Source organism: Vespula pensylvanica, chromosome 16 (assembly GCF_014466175.1).
Source record: "Vespula pensylvanica isolate Volc-1 chromosome 16, ASM1446617v1, whole genome shotgun sequence".
NCBI classification, from domain to species: Eukaryota; Metazoa; Arthropoda; class Insecta; order Hymenoptera; family Vespidae; genus Vespula; species Vespula pensylvanica.
In genome coordinates this window covers 2,666,706-2,685,481 of record NC_057700.1, presented here as the reverse complement: position 1 = coordinate 2,685,481, position 18,776 = coordinate 2,666,706, and the positions used below count along the sequence as shown (strand labels likewise).

Sequence of the window (18,776 nt, the reverse complement as noted above, 5' to 3'; positions counted from 1 at the left end):
AAGAAAAGAAAAGAAACAGTCTTTAATAACAAAAAGTGAATAAATTTCGATCGAAAACGAAACATTTTATATTTTCTCGCCAATTTCCTTTTTTTTCGTAAAAGATATTATATAATAATGTATAAAAAGACCGAACCATATAAAATCTCTCTTCATTTTGATTGTCTCCTTCTACTAAGAATTAATTGTAAGAACCATCACACAGAAGAATCAAATTACCAAACCACGATAACGCGACGAACAGAGTTATAGCAATCTATCCACACCTGCAATAACCAGAAGTCGATCGTGATGTAATCCTCGTTGTTACGTCTTTGGTTACACTTATATCATGAAAGCTCTTCTCGGATTTCGCATAACCCGAATAAATAATAAAAAAAAGAAATAAATAAAAAAAAAAAAAAAGAATAAAAATATTGAAAAAATCTAATACCGTAATCACGGCCATGAAAGATCCATCGATCATGATGATATATATGTATTTACTCGTCAATTCGGTTAATTTTTCAGATATTTTCATTCTTGAATATTTTTTTATAATAATCATTTATAACAGATGTCAAACATTATTTAATATGATAATGGGAAGGTAATTTGTTAACAAAAAATAAAAAGATAAAAAAAAAACAAAAATAGGAAATCGGATTGATTACGTTTTCGTTGATGCCAAATAGAAGTTGTATTTCTCAATAGGTGCTGACCAGCGATGACATCATTCGGTCGATGATAAAATTCCACGATGAAGGACCTTTCCTGGAACATGTACGGCCAGCTGTGTTACACTAACTACATAGCAAATGATACGAGAGATTACGAGAAAAGAGTTAAATTATTTTCTTGTGATGTCACGTATGGTTTAGGTATGAAATTCGACCATAATTAATATTTATATGTATAGATATATACACACACACATATATGTATTAATCATTTATAGTAATTATAATATATATTCATCAAATATATATTAATCATTCATAACAATAATATATATATATATATATTCATGATATACTATATATATAATAAATAATAAATATAATATAATATAATATAATATTAGAATTAATATAACAAGAGATTTTAGTTTATGTTGTATAATAATATCTTATGTTTAGACAATTGTAAGGCATCGATTAATTATCGTCTCGACATTGTAGCACGAGGACAAGTGTCTTACGTATGAATTGTGGACTCAATTAATAAAGTCTTAAATTACTCATTGACTTTCATCAAAGAATTCTTTGTAAATATTAAATTCGGCGAAAGAATGTTTAATTATTGGTCATGATATTCCATAACAATTATATAATAGAAAGTTATTTATTTGATGGCTGGTATCAAGATATTTTGGAAATATATGTTCTTAAAATAACATTGAAGTTATAATATTCAAAATTTTTTAAATGTAACTTGGATATATCTATGTATTGATAAGACATATGTGCATACGTATATATTATATACGTATACTCTAATGTAAGATTTTTGTCACGTTCGCGATAAACAGACAGATTATATATAAAGTATGTTCTTAACAAAAAATGAATAGAAAAAATTGTAAAAAAATGTGTATATATATATATATATATATATATATATATATAATCTGTTACATAAAAAATGTACAGTACAATATTTTTCACTTTTTTATATTTTTATTTCAGAAATTCAATAAAAAATTAAATTTCTTCACATATATATTAAATTGCATATTAAACTATTTTAAATGTATTTATATTGTAATTTGACAATTATTATTGTAATTACTTAATAAATAATAAAAAAATCTAATTTACAAATTGTAACAATTTATGAGTTATATTTAATCCATGGTAGGATGATTTTTTATTAAAAATTCACGTATGATATAATAATATTATATTAACTATTAAGTAAATACTGAAAAAAAATCGTCATTGTTGTCATTTTATTTGTTTAATTAAATAAAAAAACTTAATTGTTGTAAACATGTATGTATTAGTTTACATATTAAACTAAATTAAATTTTATTATTAAAATTGCAATATTATAAGAAAAAATTTAAGAATTAAAAATGAATTTCCAATGATCGGCCATTTGTGATTCGTTATAATAGATATATATATATATATTCGAAATCGATTAGATGTAGAATATAAAACGTGATATTTTTTTTTTTAACAGAATTAATGACGCATTACCAACAAAAATTTGTCGGTGATGACGTTCTCAATCACACGTTGTATGTTTCACGTGTTGAACTACGTAATTAAGTTTCTCACGCGCCAACCAACTGTGTAGGAAGAAGAACAGGGTAAAAAGATATACTCTTTATCTAGAACAATTTACGTTTGACGAGACGGAACGTTAAGTTGAACACTACTAGTTATTTAATTCAGCCTTTCTCCATGCTTAGCCGAGCACTTAACGAATCTCACGAATAATTTTCTACGCGTATCCAATTGTTAAATTTTCACCAATAAATCCATCCATCGTGAACTCGAAGAATGTTAATTTATGTTTCTTTTTCTTTCAAGTCGAAAGATGTTTGACATAAAAGAAGAAAGAATAATATATATATATATAATAATAAAAAATACGTTTTTTATTTTATTTATTATTATATATCGTATATTTAATTATTATTATATAAAAAATATATACCAAACATCTTTCTATACACATTGTATGTAGAAAACTAATGACTATGAATTATCACTTTTGTTTTTGTATTTCTTTCTTTTTCACAATGTTTTAAAAATAAGTTACAAATTGATGAATGGCACAAACACGTTTATTTCATTAAAAAATAATTTTTATATGTATAATAAAAAATTTGTATATATATATATATCATATATTATATATATATGTATATACATATATACACACATTTAATTTTATGTATCATATATATATATATATATATATATATATATATATATATATTAAATTAGATGCATTAAAATACAATGTTAATATTATAAAACTATATATCAATACCTTTCTAAATTGTTACGCGGAAGTCTTTATTTTCTTTCTCTCTTTTTTTTTTTTAAATAAGACTCACCACCTCCAGAGACCTTATGTAGACAAGGTCATTGACGTTGATGCCAGTCATGTGGCAGTTGACACGATTGTTGCACTCAGGTCCATCGATGTTGTACTTAGCATAGCTGCTATCAACCTAAAGAAATTAATAATAATGAGATTAGAAAAATAAGAAAATATATGAAATAATAAATATTATATATGTATATGTACATATATATATATATATATAAAATTATAATACATCTAAAAATAATGAAAAATTTTTTATCATTTTTACAGAACATTATATTGCGCTCTCTTAATTGTTATTTGAAGAAGACGTATTATTGTTATTCACTTAATTCATTTTAAATGTCTTGTATATGTTGTCAATGTTGTAATATACATTGATAAACCCTTTATCGATGTTTCCTTCCCTATGCTCTCTCGTTTCTCTCTGAAATCTTAATGATGTATAAGATTCTTTTTTTTTTTCTTAATTATTTTTTTATTTTTCAAAAAATGGGACATCGTCATTTGGTTCAAATTATGATCTTAATCATAATCACCTAGCTAATTGTTACATGCTAGACTGCAGGTATCGTATGTATAAAGCGGTACATATATATATACATATATGTATGTATGTGTATGCATTACATACAACTATATTTTTTTTTTTTCAAATACAATATAAACACGTTGTGATGCAACGATGCAAAAAAGATGGCTCTCTCTCTCTCTCTCTTTTCTTCTCTTCGCTTCACTTCTATAGCTTCTTAATAATATTGTTCCACTTTACACTCGATAGATGCAGGTATTTAAATCGACTTTTAGTTTATACACTCGTTCCACAATTAATTCTTCTTTAGGAAGACCATTGAATGATAATTGTAGTTCTGCACAAAAATTGATAGATATTTATTTATATTTACTCACCTCAGCTTGGGTTGCGGTCTACTCGAGCATTTGTTTTTGTTTGTTTTTTCTTAATATTTACGAATTAAAGTGCACATTCGCACGTCGTTAGAAATTTTTGCTTTTTCTTAACTGCACTTTCATGGATTTTCTTTCTTTTCGTGGATTTTTTTTTTTTTTTGTTTTGGGGTTCAAATTTTTCATCATTATTATCGAAATTGCCAAAGATGTGCTACATTCACACGTAAATTCATTTTATCTATATATACATACATATATATATATATGTGTATAATTAATTTATATTTTATATATTTAAAGAAATATATACTATATATATATATATATGTATATCAAATAAAAAATGATATGTACCAAACTATATCCTTATTATTTTGTAATTTAGATTTCTAGCAATTACCAAATTAAATCAGAACTCTATTATATATGTATATATACATATACATATGTATGTATATTATATATATTTATAAATGATACCAAAAAACTAATGACGAATGGCTAACATAACCGAATCAATTTTAAATACGATAGTACCTGTGCCATTTGACAAATTATTATTTGACTGTTTAATCGTCATTCGTAAGTATTTTATATTTCTTTTGGTTTTTTGCTTTGCTTTTCTTTTTTTTATTTTATTTTATTTTATTTTTTTTTTTTTTTAATCAGTATTGGTATCTCCTTCGTGGTAATGGAGGGAAGGTATTCTCATTCTTTCATTCTCTTTCCTAAGTTTCTCAGGTTGCTGTTACGCCTGTGAAATAAACTTAGTTTTTTGTCAAGATCTTGATATGCCTATTATTTGTCATTATTATTTATATGTGCGCTTTAGTGAATCTCATTTAGTGTGATAAAAGAATTATTTTAACTGATCTCTATAATAAAAAGTAATGACACTTCTACAGATTATAATTATGATAATTATTATAATATATTATTATTATTATTACTACTATTATTACCAAATAATAATAGTGATTAATATCTAATTATCATTTTTAACAAAAGCTCATACCTACGTTACTTGTACGTCTATATGCTGCTCATTTGAGCTGGGGACATTTTAATGTGTACACCTGGTGCCCAATTTATTCGTTTTGATGATTTCCTAGGGCAGATGCTGGTTTTCATTTCATCGCTAGCTTTTCATTTTCTTTGATCCGTATATCTTGTGTCGAAGGTGAGGAGATAATAAATATGAAAATATTTGCTTTTTGCACGATATTTTTTTGTGTTTCTCCATTTCAATGTTTCTTCTATTGCTTACAATATTGAATCAATACTACTACTATGAAAATGATATATTTATATATATATAAACATATACACACACACACATATATATGTGTATATGTATATGTATAAATATACATATATATGACAATAACTTTTGATACAGTTTCGTTGTAGATTAAATTATTATTTTATATAACAAATGAAACATAAATATAAACTTTTCTTGTCTTTTCAATTAATATTTCCAAATCCTAATATATATATATACATATACATATACATACATACATATACATATACATATATATATATATATTTAGAGACACAATTGGCTGGGACAAATTCTAATTTGCATGCACAAATATCACAGCAAGTCACACTTCTTTGCCTTTCTTGAAATTTTTTTAGTTATTTTTTTTTTTTTTTTTTTGTTTAATTTTCACTATTTGTGCCTTGATTGTCTCTGCCAGTGTGACATTAATTATATCTTAATTTTTATTATTAAGGTGTAAAAATTAATTTAGCACTGAGTCTTTTCTATGAAAACGATACTATTTTGTTTTTCTTCTCATTTTTAATGGAGATAGGTACATATTCATTAAGATCATTAATCAAAATCATGATATATCAACCTAAAAATCGCATATAACATTGGGAATTTCGTCACATATAAATTTTTGTTTATCGTTATGATAATCCCAAATAAAAAAATGGACGCATTATCGCACAAAAAGGTACCATCATCTAATAAAATTATAGTTATTTAGTTCTTTTAAATAAACAGAAAGAATACACTATGGAGATGTAGATTTACACATAATACGTGTTGAGCTTTGTATTTCTGAATAATTTCGTATTTAAATTTTTTTAAAAGTTAATCTCATTCTCACAAAAAACTTGACATCATCATCCTTACAGTTACAATAATGATTTTATCAACTGATTTTATTTTACAATACGCAAAGTGAATGAAGAAGACTGTACAGCAACTAAACTTAATCCTATAAAATTGTGTAAGCGAAACATGACATAGTAGATACTATATACTGCTAGTCAAGTATAAAACGCTCTTGTCATTTATACTTTTCAATCATATTATTGAACAACTTCTTGTTTTTCTCGCGCCGTTCATAATTTCCATTAGCGCGATGAAGATAGGAAAAACAGTTTCCTGTAATGCTTTCCCATCTTTTTAATGCAGATAAAATTCTTATACCTATACGAAGTATATCCATTTTACTGCAGTCAAATTCCATACTATTATACTTCTGACTGATAAATTATTAGTATCCAACTATTTCACACGTTAGACGTAGTTTCGAATTTATAAAAGAATTTGACGTTTATAATTAAATAGTTGTGTATGCAATATCTAATAACGTCGCTGAGACTGGGCGTTTTGGTAACCAGCACTGCCACCTGCAAACAACCATAGCTCCTCCGTTCAATCACTTTGAAAGTATAACTTTAGATTTGATTCAATATTTAATATTTTTATCGTTATATATACCATAGATGAATAATAAGCCTATATAGATATGTATACTATTAGAAATGGTATATACTAATAAAAAATTTATTAACGATCAATTTCTCTACTTATTCGTTCTTTTAATAGATCCTAAATAAACTTCTTGATTTGTCATTTATATTCTCTGTGCATGCGCAATAATCCTTTGTTATATTTTACCATACTAGGAATATTTAATCATATAAAGCTAATTGAAGAAACAATTAAACTTATTCTGCAATATCTTCTCTAATTGCTATGATCCACCAATTGGCACCTAATGTATATTAAATCATTTCTATTTGATTTGCCTGATTAAATCATTTCTATTTGATTTGCCTGACGATCTCATACCTAACGCTTTTATTATCATAATTGATTAATAAAAGAAAACATACATACGCATTATTACTTCATGAAAATGTATGTAACTTGTACTTTTCTACCATTGATTATAAATCGATGTATGAAATGCATAAAAATTTGTATGATTTTTCATTGCTTTAAGAAAAATATTTACAATATATGTCTAACCAGAAAAGCAATTCATATTGCTTTCATATATATATATGTATATATATATATGAAATTCCATAAATATCAATTAATTCATTATACATTCTTTCCATAATTAATATCTTTTACCTTTCAGAGTATTTTTTCTCAAATATAAATTTCGCAATATATATTCCTAATCATTTGTTGTATAAGTTTCTATCTATTTTATGATAAAATGATTTGATCTTGTACACTAAAATTCTCTTTTCTAAAATACGACGTTTTTAAATTTTAAACAGTACTTACCATAATCCTGTTTGCCATATACTCCGTCCTGATTTGGGTAATCTGTAAACATAAAATATAAACTTAAACTAATTTTGTAATGGTAAAACTAATAGAAAAAATTTTAATTTGACTCAGACGAGAAAAAGTCTGTAATTGAATAAATTTGTAATATTTGTGCGAATATAACAAATCAAATATATAGTATATTAGACCTTTATGTTCTTTTTAATAATTTGTTGATGAAAAGGTATTGAAGTAAAGAATAATGTTGCTATGAAGAATGGCAGGAGGCAGTGCTGCAGTGCTGGCATCCAGATGAATATAATTTTATTCACGTTTTATATTATGTGTGTATACATATATATATGTGTGCATACACGCGCGCGCGTATGTACGTGTATATATATGTATATATAAAAAATATATTTATATATTTTATATATTTTAATTAATTTAGAACTGTAATAATTATAAAACGCAACAACTTATATTTCCCACTGGCTTAACTTAAAGTTGAAAAAATGGTTCATATTAATTATAATCATATTTCAGATTGATGATCACAATTATTAACAATATTTCTCGTCTGAATCGATTCATGTTAAATATTTTTTATATGCAAACCCAAAAACACAAAAATGACAAACATTGAATAAATTCTTATCAAACCGAAAACAACAAAAAAAGAATAGTGTTATGATCGAACGAAAGAACTAACCATAAGGTTGCGTAGAGTAACCACCCCTGTTGATCATGGTGGTAGCATTAGAAGATCGGTCGTCATACGGGTTAGCAGGAGCATAACCCGGACCCCCACCCCCTGCCACCGCAGCTGCTACTGCCTCCTGCTGGTAACTAGCTGTACATGTATTATGTAATATTAATCTACAATTAAAAGCAGCTATATTCTTCAACTTACAAAGGTAAGATATATACATATATATATATATATATATATATATATATATATATATATATTATAATACATTTTTGGAATTCATAAATCAAAATCGAAATTATTCATAATAAATGAAATTCATAAATGATATAGAAATTTGTATATTAAATAAAAAAAATGTACGTGAGTACATAAAAGCATGCATGCATAACTAATTTAAAAATACAACAAAGTTTATCAATAAAAATGAAGCACCACTAAAACAAAAACGCGCATGCACGAATGAAGTAAAGAGATTTAATACAAAGTATATGCATACTAACCTGAAGGTGGTGCCTTTCCATAACTATAAGGATCACCAGTATTAAAAGCTCCGGTTGCAGGTACTGCAGGAGCTCCTCCATACCTACTATCAGGTGGTGCTGATGGTGGATAACCCTGTATAATAAACATTATGTTTAAATTTTATTAAAACATATATGCATATATAAATTTTCATTATTGTAAATCTATGACTATATTATAAATGAAACAATTCTTTTACCGCAGCTTGTGCATAGTCAGGTGGCTGCTGATAGCTTTCATAGCCTTGATATGATGACTGTGCATAACCTTGTTGCGATCCATAACCTCCACCGTATCCTACAGGTTGCTGTTGTGGCGGTTGTTGTTGACCTCCACCATATGCATTTCCAGCACCTCCTCCATATCCGCCTTGACTATATCACAAATTATAAAATAATATTATTTGTTAATTATATTTCATAACATTTGATATTTTTTATAAACCATAAATTCTTACTTTGGAGGTTGTGTTGCATAACCATTAGAAGGTTGTGAAGATGGTTGATCAAATCTTGGTCTCTTTGAAGGACCACTTGCTCCCGGTGGACCACCTCCTCTTTTTGTCGGTGCACCTCTACCACCTCTGTTAGCACGATCTCCGAAACCTCCTCTTCCACCTGGGCCACCTCTGCTCGAGCCACCTCTATTTTAAATTATACCAATATTAATAATTAGAATCATATAATATATTATGATAAAAAATCACAATGTTTTACCTCGAACTACCACGACTTCCTCTGTCCATACCACGTCCACGGAAATTACTATTTGGAGTACGACTGTCTCCTCTACCAAAATCTCCTCTGCCTCTGCCGCGAAAACCACTGTTTCCTCCTCCTCTACTTCCTCCTCTTGGTGGACCACCTAAACCTGGAGGTGGGGGGCCGCCACCTGGACCACCGGCCATCCCAGGTTCTGGAGGGCCTCTAAAAATATTTCATATAAATTATCTTTAGAAAATAACTTTATATATTTTCTAAAATTACAATATTGAATATTACATATTTATATTATTTTTATATATAAATTTATTGTGACATTACCCTGGTGGAAAGTGACCCCGTCCGCCTCTACCAGGAGGACCGCCTCTACCTCTAATACCTGGTGGACCACCTCTCATTCCACCTCCGGGTCCGCTACCTCGACCACCTCGCATCATACTACCTCCTCTAGGTAGACCACCCCTAATATCAAAATATAAATATTACTTTGATCATATTTATAAAATGTTTTATGTAATAACTAAACGATTCACTAAACAATTCTATAAGCATATTCGTTATTACGAGTATATATTATAGTTATATATAGTATAGTTAAATGAAACATAATTAAATTTAAACCGTACCTTCCTCTATCCCCAAAACCACCGCGTCCTCTCATCGGTCCACCAGGACCACCGCGGCCTCTGAATCCGCCCCTGCCACTTGGCGCACCTTCCATTTTTTCTTCAATATCTAAAATTTCTAATAAAATTTCTTAAAAAAACAAACATAAAAATGATACGAAAACAAAATAATTACAACATAGACGCCATACAAAAAACATGAAACCAATAAAACATTCTCAAGAGATTACATTCGTTTATCGAAAATGAATAATATTAATATAAGTTATTAATTAACGTAATCAAACATTTCTATATATTTTATCAATGAAATACTTACTCTTTGTATATCAAATAAATATCCAAGCTTTTATAAACAAGAAACGCGCCAACTACAGACAAGCCAAGAAGGAAAATGGACGCCGGCTGCCGGAAAAAGATTCATCGACCATACATACCAGTCAAATTGGCGTTCCAATTTGCCGGATATACAAGATACATGCAGCGTTTTCATTAACGTTCAACTATATAATACAATTTACGGTATGTCTTGTATATTTAATTCATGAATGAATATATTTAAAAAGAAAAAAATTAACTATTATATTATATTTGTTATTATGTAATTATAAATATAGACATAGTACTATAATTATACTACTCTCAATTCATGGGTATATACAGATTTGTCCATCGCTTAAATGATGAAAGTAACCAATAATTTGAAACTCATGAAAAGTCACCTTAATACTTACATCTTATAATTACGCCGTAAGAAAAAATAATTACTACGCTATAATAAAAATATTATCGTAATTAATTGATATATATTTAACGTCAAATATACATACATATACCGAAATATAGATATAAACTAGAATCAAACAAATTAGTATCTCCCATCGGATGACAGATGACGCCACTAACAATCTTCGAAAAATACGTCATATATCCTCTTTACTCGATTCTATTTGGTTTCTGTTATAGTCACATGACAACGAAGCCTCAGGCGATTGGATATATTTCTTTGATTTAAACATCAGAGTCCGTTGCTTGCCTTCCGGAATACGAAAACAGCGGTTTGAATTTTCTAGGAAGATATATTGTGCCAGGAAGTGTTGCCTGTTCTGTAGACTGTATCGATAATAGCGTCTTTAACTTAAGACATAAATTTTCGTTGTATATTGATATCGACATAAAATATCTAAAAAACCATAAAAATGTCAAAAGACGAAAAAGAGTGCGTTATTCCCGATGTTATATACGATTCTAATACCGGTAAAAGTTATCTCAAAGGTCGTTTCTTTGGTAAGGTGAGTAAATTTTTTTGTCACCATAAGAATCCCATATACTGCATTAAAAATATGGAAATATTTTTATTATTTTTTAATATATTAATTTCACATATTTTATTATTATTTCTTTTCCATTAAACATTGCTTTCACAACAACTTTTTTTTATTTGCTCAATATGCATGTAATCATTATTTAAGATTCATCTTCATCTTTACGTGCATATCATATTTCAGTAATATTTTAATCATTTTGGTCCCGTAGTACTTTATTTATACACTGTATCAATAATTAAATTAGATCTGTATTATATTGTGAATGACTACCTGTTGCTATACGTATGTTTGTATGAAACCTGCATGTTTTTTTATGAATTCAAATTTTTGTTTTACTAGCTTGAATTCGTATTTTATGTTCCAATTACGTTAAGTAGCATGACGTTCGTAAAATTTAAAAAGCACGTTTATAAAACGCAATAACCAAGAATGTATTTTGATTTCATTTATCGGAAATCAACAACTTAAGAAATATATTTATGAAGAATAATTAATTAGTTTTATAATAAAGTACTTTGTTTTTATTGTTTAAAGGGTGGCTTTGCTAGATGCTATGAAATCAGAGAATCAAAATCTCATCATGTTTTTGCGGGAAAAATTGTATCCAAATCGATAATGACAAAAAGTAATCAAAGGGAAAAAATGACGCAAGAAATTGCAATACATCAAAGTTTAAATCACAGGAACATTGTTGGATTTTATGGCTTTTTTGATGATGCACAAAACATTTATATTATTCTTGAACTTTGCCGTAAAAGAGTGAGTTAACTGATATATATGTTTAATCATGTTATTTATACAAATTTTATATCTTTAAAATCATTTTTTAGTCAATGATGGAACTGCATAAACGTAGAAAAGCACTTTCAGAATGTGAGACTAGGTATTATATGAAACAAATTTTAGAAGGTGTACATTATTTACATCAAAATAGAATTATACATAGAGATCTAAAGTTAGGTAATTTATTCTTAAATGATGATCTACAAGTTAAAATTGGTGACTTTGGACTGGCGACACGATTGGAGCATGATGGGGAACGAAAAAAGTAATTGTTGAAGATTATTGATATAAAGCAAAAAATACAATTTGATATGAATGAGAATAATGTATCAATTTTTTATAGAACATTGTGTGGAACGCCAAATTATATTGCTCCAGAAATTTTAACTAAAGCAGGACATTCTTATGAAGTTGACGTGTGGAGCATAGGTTGTATAATGTATACTTTACTTGTTGGTAAACCTCCATTTGAAACATCAAGTTTAAAAGAAACATATAATAGAATTAAACAAGTTCAATATAGAACACCTTCACATCTCAGTAAACCTGCCATGGCAATGATTACAAGTATGCTACAAGGGACACCTTCAAAACGCCCTCCTGTATCTAAATTAATGAAGGATATCTTTTTTACATCTGGTAATAAAGTCATTGTAGTATTTCATACAACAATAAATAGTACGTGTAAGTGTAACATCAATATTATTTTTAGGCTATTTGCCAACAAGTTTGCCACTTTCATGTTTAACAATGGCACCACGTTTGGATATGTTGGAGATGCATAATCAACGTAAACCTTTATCCGAGATGAATCTTAATGCCGGTGGAGATGGAGAAGATAATATGTTCCGTGTGCCAAACAGTCCAGCACGTAAAAAAGCTACAGAAGATGTTAATGGAGTACAAAAAATAAATCTAGATATAAAGAAAATGTTACAGACCTTAAAAGAACAACTGACTGCTGTATTAGTGGCTAGGCCATCAAGCGAAACAGCATCTTCTGCAGGTATGTTACAGATTAATCAAATATTACATTTTTTTATAATGGGATTTGATCATCTACATATTAAAAAAAAAAAAAATAATTTCTCTTCTACAGAATATCCAAAACCATTCCAGATCCTTATGGAACCTTCAGGCATGCATATTCTTTCCTTTTTACGTTATATGACTAATCACCTTCATTTGTTGAGACTTATATTAATCGAATCATTCCTTCAATTCCTGCAGAATTTGTAAAGATGGAAGAAATTTCTTCTATAATTATACAGTTGTCATTTGTAATTAAAAGTAACAATATTTTATTTGCAAATATTCTAGATTAACAACAGCAAAATATCAAATGATTATTAATCTATAATTAATAATTCCAAATTCTAATCCATACAATATTTGAATTAATTTATACAATAATTCTTTATTATTATATAGAACATTTTATTATATATTATTATGATATTACATGCTACATATAATTTTCTTTTCTTTTAAATCATTATAGATGAAATGACTGATCCAGCTGCACAGCCTTTAATTTGGATAAGTAAATGGGTTGATTATTCCGATAAATATGGATTTGGATATCAATTGTCTGATGATGGAGTAGGTGTTATGTTTAACGATGGTACAAGACTGATAATGCTGGCCAATGGTTTCAATATCCATTATATAAATCGCGATGGAAATGAATTATATTATACTGTTCAAGAATATCCAACTACTTTGGACAAGAAAATGAAGTTAATGAATTTTTTCCTGAAATACATGAACGAGCATTTAATGAAAGCCGGTGGATCGATCGCTGTAAAACAAAGCGATTCATTATCAAGAATACCTTATATGCATCAATGGTTTAGGACACAGACTGCTGTAGTTATGCAACTAACAAATGGAACGGTACAGGTATGTTACCCGATTTTATTCAAAATCATTGCTTGAAGCTAATTAGTTTGAAATTTTTATTTTATCTCAATTGTTTATATATTATAATATTTACTTTCATTATTATTAATTTTTATTTACTATAATAATTATTTTATTTATTTATTTTATTTATTTCATGTCATTTATTATTTTGTTAAATGTTATTTTTAGATAAATTTCTTGGATCACACAAAAATTATTATGTGTCCTCTAATGGCTGCTGTTACTTATATAGATCAAGAGAAAAATTTTAAAACTTACAGATTCCAAACTATCCAAGAAAATGGCTGTTCCAAAGGTCTTTATAAAAATTTAACATATGCATATGAAAAGCTTGGATTAATGTTATTAAATTCTCAAACACGATAACATAATACATTAGAATAAAATTATATAAGAATATAGAAAGGATAAATATGTTAATTCCAGCCTGAAAAACACAGAAAAGTTTTATATCTGTACCTAGATTTAAAAGCAGTAGACTACGAATTTATATTATATTGTCTTTCTTTCTCTCTTTTGTTTCTTTTTTTTTTGTATAGGCATATAAAAACAATTTAGAATGGGTATTTTTTTTTTAATTTTATACTTATAACAATTAAAAGCAAGTGGCCTATAATTAATTATTCATAGTATTTATTAAATTTGTAATGACTTAAAAAAATTTAATTATATATTTTAATTTTTAAGATATGCCATGGGCCAAACAGCTGTAATAGCTGTATTTTATTACATAGAGTTTTTTTTTATCTTATTAATCATTTTCTATTAATTCATATATCTCGAATTTTAATTATTATACATGTCAAGCTGCTCTGATTTTATAAGTGAATCACATTAAATTTAATGTCCTCTCTCTCTCTTTTATATATTTCATGTTATGCATATTATAATGCAAATAGAAAAATTCTCATAGCTCAATGGAGCAGTGCAATGTAATACCCGATTGATTATAACAATTCAAAAAGTAGAAAACTGAAATGAGAAAAAGTACCTAGTATGACTAGAGTAAGATGAGTTACATATAAAATTAAGAACATTTCTCTCTCTCTCTCTCTCTCTCTCTCTTTTCTCTCTCTCTCTCTCTCTCTCTCTATGAATTTTTATTCAAAAAACAATATTTATTTCAAACTCAGATACTGCTTTTTTGTTGTTGTTAAATAAAATGAAGTAATAATAATAGATGAAAAAGCATGTAAAACGATCGTAATTAGTACAAATGTTTTAGCTACGAAAATCTCACTTATAATATTAATAACATTTCGCGCAGGAATTGATAAACGTCTTTCAGACACGCACAATCATATATAGATTAATAGAAATAATTTTCAATTATCATAGGCAGGTCTATGCTAACTAAATTGATACGAGAATGTACATAAATATTTTTTTAAGGGAATAGACAATAAGATTATAAATATTATGTTGTAAGAAATTATTTAGAACATCAATAATACTGTTAACATTATTTTTTACAAACTAATTGTATATCACTTTTGCATTACATAAGAAAATAAATTGTTTATTATATATATGTGTGTGTGTGTGTGTGTGTTGTATATATATATGTATATATATATATATATATATATATATATATATATATATATCGTGACGAAGAAATCGATCTGGTTACTATTATTTTTGGGACTGATGTAAGTTGAAATGCCCGCGTTTTAAGTTTTAATTCAACATTCTATCGTCAAGTGGCGCTGAAGTTGCATACAATCCATCGATGGATGTATATAAAAGAATAGTGACTTTAGAAGCACAGATTGAACACGTATATACAAATACATTAGTATAACATAGTGTACACACTTATGCACTTAGATCCAGTAAAGATTAGGTTAGTATCGTGAACGTGTTCTACGGTGTTAGTTGTACAATGTTTCTTGTTAGAGGCGGCAAAGCCAAGTCATTTTTGTAGTAATGCGAAATATTAGGTATAACAAAGTGTCGTTTATTTGAAACATGAGAAGGATCGCTTTATTTTATACCTGATTGTCATTTGTCTTTTTGAAAACGCCACTTTACGGAAGCAAAGGAACCCGCGAAATCTCGATGTGAATGTGTGACAAGAATAATCAACGAATATCATCGAAATTTAGAAAAATCAAATACGAAATTTTGTCATCCTTCGTTTACGTAAGTATAATTTATGGTATTACATATTTTCTCTCTCTCTCTCTCTCTCATTCTAGATATATATGTGTGTGTGTGTATGTATATATATTATATAATATACATATATATTTATATGTGTATGTAAATATATATATTTATATATGTGAATCTTTAAAATCATATAATTTAAACGACAATTAATATTTTATAATATTCGAAGTAAGTTATTTATTATAAAATGAATCTTAGTATAAACAGATAAACAGATGGAAAGAAAGAGATAGAAAGAAGGGTAAAGAAAGATAGCGAGAGAGTGGGAGAGAAAGAGAGAAAGAGAAACAACCACGCGTTATTCCGGTGATTCTGAAAATATCTATTATGAGATCTTGCGAGAAATACGATTAGTATAAAACAAATGTTTAGAGGAACGGAATTTTCTTCGATATTGATCGTTGGAAACAACTTACTTTGATCTTTGTTTTTACTTTCTTTTTTTTTCCTTTTTGTTCTTTCGTTACAATTCGTGAGGTGATTAAAGTCGATAAATGTTTCACCATTATACAGCGAAGCTTGACAAGGAATAATGAATACGTCACAACTATGAATTCTATTCAAGCAAGCGAACAACTCGAGACACGGCTATTCGACCTTCAAACCAAGCTACGCGGAAGAGCCTTGAATACGGTTTACGAAAGAACTTCGTATTTCGTGTAATCAAATATTCGATGTGTGTATGTATTTTATGTGGAGGAATTATGTCATATATATTTAATTAATTTTCAATGAAACTAATAGCAATGAACGATTATCTTTATGAATCAAGATCAAGATCAAGATCAAAAATCGTTTCAACGAAAATTTATTATTCGAATTTTATTCATTCACGTATTTATTCATTTATTAATTATTATTAATATACATGTTAGTCAGTAGATCATCAATTATAAGGATCAATGACCTCGATTGAAATAGGATCGAGTATTATCTTTTCGAATTTTTTATTTATTTATTTCTTCGATAAAACATATCAACAACTTTAAGATAATGTTATTTATGTGATTTCATTATAAAATATTTTCTATGATCGAGAGAGGAAGAATGATCAATAATCGTCATTGTTATACTTCGATAATCGATAATTTCGATAAATCACAATTAAGAATTATCTTCTGACAATGTTAGTTATATGATTTTATTATAGCACATTTTCTATGATCAAGACGGAAACAATGAATGAGTATTCTCCATTGTTACATTTCGATGATCGATAATCTCGATAGATCACAATAATGAATTGTCTTTTTAAACAGTTATATATTTCTTGAATAGAATATATCAATAATATTGTTAATAATAATTACTTATCTGACTTTATTATAAGATATTTTTTATGATCGAGATCGTTACAATGTTATTCTTAAGATCGATGATCGAGAGCATACTTATCGAGAAGTATATTAATATTAAATCGTGTCTCGTTGGGTCGAGTGATCTATTTATTGTCATTAACGAGTCATCGAATCAACGAGTTAGACGCGTGAGAGCGCAATTGCCTATCCGTATCGATTATTAATAGCAAATCAACGAAGTATATACTGGTAGAACGATAGTTCTCTTCTTTTTTTTTTCTTCTTTTTCTTTCTTTTTTTATCACAGATAATCGTAAAAATCTAAATGAAACAACAAAATATTTTACAATATTCGTTGGATTATATCGTTGGATTATATAATAAATAAGAATAAAAAAGAAAGAGACAATGCGAGACGTGAGTTTTATCGAAGATAAAAAGAAATCAAAATTAAAATTAACAATATGATTTTTTTTTAAAGGAAATAATTTACAAAGAAACAAGAAAAGGAAAAAAAAAACAGAAGCAAAGAAGGAAAAAGAACAAGAAAACAATATTTCTGCAATGATTTGATTCAGTTTTCCTTTCCTTTTCCTTTGTTTTTTCTTTATTAATTCGTTTAATATTTCTCTAGAAAAGAATCCGTTAGTTACGTTGGTCGTTGAATTAAACTGGTAATGCTAAGCAATTGTGATACCAAATTGGATGCAGTCGTGTCACGTGCTATCAACAATTGACCCGACTTTCAAAGTGAAGAGATGGGAATTCTCCATGTCACTCACACGTTACACGTACAACGCCATTTAATTCTCTATCGTTAAGCTTACATATCTCTTCTCGTTGAATACTGACGTATATAAAGCTATACAGATATATAACAGATATATATATATATATATATGTATGTATATACATATGTACATACATACATATATACATATATAGAGACATAAAGATAACTATGCAACCGTTGCGAATCATTTCCTTTTAACGACTCTGTTTGTTCTCTATGACAAAAAAATACGATAGGCGATATTCTTTGATTACAAGTTTTAACTTTTGTGTTATAACTGGGAACGAACAACGTACATATGTATGTACATCGTCTGGGAGAAATGTAACATTATATAGTTCTACTCACATTATTTCATTATTTTATTTGTCTCTTTTATTACTTCATTTTTTTTTT

General features: G+C 27.5%; 3 protein-coding genes across 11 annotated transcripts in view; 2 read left to right on the top strand and 1 right to left on the bottom strand.

Moving 5' to 3' along the window:
- Positions 1-2,966: 2,966 nt before the first annotated feature.
- LOC122635013 (glycine-rich protein DOT1-like) lies at positions 2,967-10,551 on the bottom strand. 6 transcript variants are annotated; one of them, XM_043824711.1, is made up of 10 exons: positions 10,397-10,551; positions 10,078-10,195; positions 9,773-9,913; positions 9,446-9,655; positions 9,187-9,372; positions 8,929-9,103; positions 8,708-8,822; positions 8,205-8,345; positions 7,505-7,546; positions 2,967-3,169 (listed from the first exon to the last, which is right to left on the bottom strand). In XM_043824711.1, exons 2-10 carry the CDS (start codon positions 10,170-10,172, stop codon positions 3,165-3,167), a joined length of 1,110 nt encoding a protein of 369 aa, XP_043680646.1. In that variant the 5' UTR covers positions 10,173-10,195; positions 10,397-10,551; the 3' UTR covers positions 2,967-3,164. The 6 variants fall into 6 exon arrangements, with proteins under 6 accessions (XP_043680646.1, XP_043680649.1, XP_043680643.1 ...); XM_043824708.1 differs by lacking the exon at positions 2,967-3,169 and adding an exon at positions 4,593-6,609; XM_043824710.1 differs by lacking the exon at positions 2,967-3,169 and adding an exon at positions 4,593-6,609 and having other exon boundaries at positions 10,078-10,186; positions 10,397-10,549.
- Positions 10,552-11,082: 531 nt separating this feature from the next.
- Positions 11,083-14,515, top strand: LOC122635012 (serine/threonine-protein kinase polo). Of its 2 annotated transcripts, XM_043824706.1 has the most exons (8): positions 11,083-11,369; positions 11,940-12,164; positions 12,236-12,453; positions 12,532-12,827; positions 12,901-13,194; positions 13,288-13,326; positions 13,690-14,090; positions 14,283-14,515. In XM_043824706.1, the coding sequence occupies exons 1-8, from the start codon at positions 11,277-11,279 to the stop codon at positions 14,478-14,480; spliced, it is 1,764 nt and encodes a 587-aa protein (XP_043680641.1). In that variant the 5' UTR covers positions 11,083-11,276; the 3' UTR covers positions 14,481-14,515. The 2 variants fall into 2 exon arrangements, with proteins under 2 accessions (XP_043680641.1, XP_043680642.1); XM_043824707.1 differs by lacking the exon at positions 13,288-13,326 and having other exon boundaries at positions 11,085-11,369.
- Positions 14,516-15,835: 1,320 nt separating this feature from the next.
- LOC122634776 (ATP-binding cassette sub-family C member 4-like) overlaps positions 15,836-18,776 on the top strand; it is a 14,964-nt gene continuing 12,023 nt past the window's right edge. For 2 of the 3 annotated variants that reach the window (XM_043824064.1, XM_043824062.1), the window contains exon 1: positions 15,836-16,259. The gene's annotated coding sequence lies outside the window, so the exon portion shown is untranslated. Of the gene's footprint in view, positions 16,260-16,802; positions 16,970-18,776 lie in introns of all 3 variants that reach the window. The other variant, XM_043824063.1, reaches the window with a different exon arrangement.

Excerpts from the sequence above, each read along its gene's own strand:
- LOC122635013 (XM_043824708.1), bottom strand. The coding sequence starts at position 10,172 with ATGGAAGGTGCGCCAAGTGGCAGGGGCGGATTCAGAGGCCGCGGTGGT. Across the intron at positions 9,914-10,077 it reads GGTTTTGGGGATAGAGGAAG|GGGTGGTCTACCTAGAGGAG; the intron begins GTACGGTTTAAA and ends TTTTGATATTAG. Across the intron at positions 8,346-8,707 it reads TGGAAAGGCACCACCTTCAG|CTAGTTACCAGCAGGAGGCA; the intron begins GTTAGTATGCAT and ends ATACATGTACAG.
- LOC122635012 (XM_043824706.1), top strand. The coding sequence starts at position 11,277 with ATGTCAAAAGACGAAAAAGAGTGCGTTATTCCCGATGTTATATACGAT. Across the intron at positions 13,327-13,689 it reads GATCCTTATGGAACCTTCAG|ATGAAATGACTGATCCAGCT; the intron begins GCATGCATATTC and ends AAATCATTATAG. Across the intron at positions 14,091-14,282 it reads TAACAAATGGAACGGTACAG|ATAAATTTCTTGGATCACAC; the intron begins GTATGTTACCCG and ends TGTTATTTTTAG.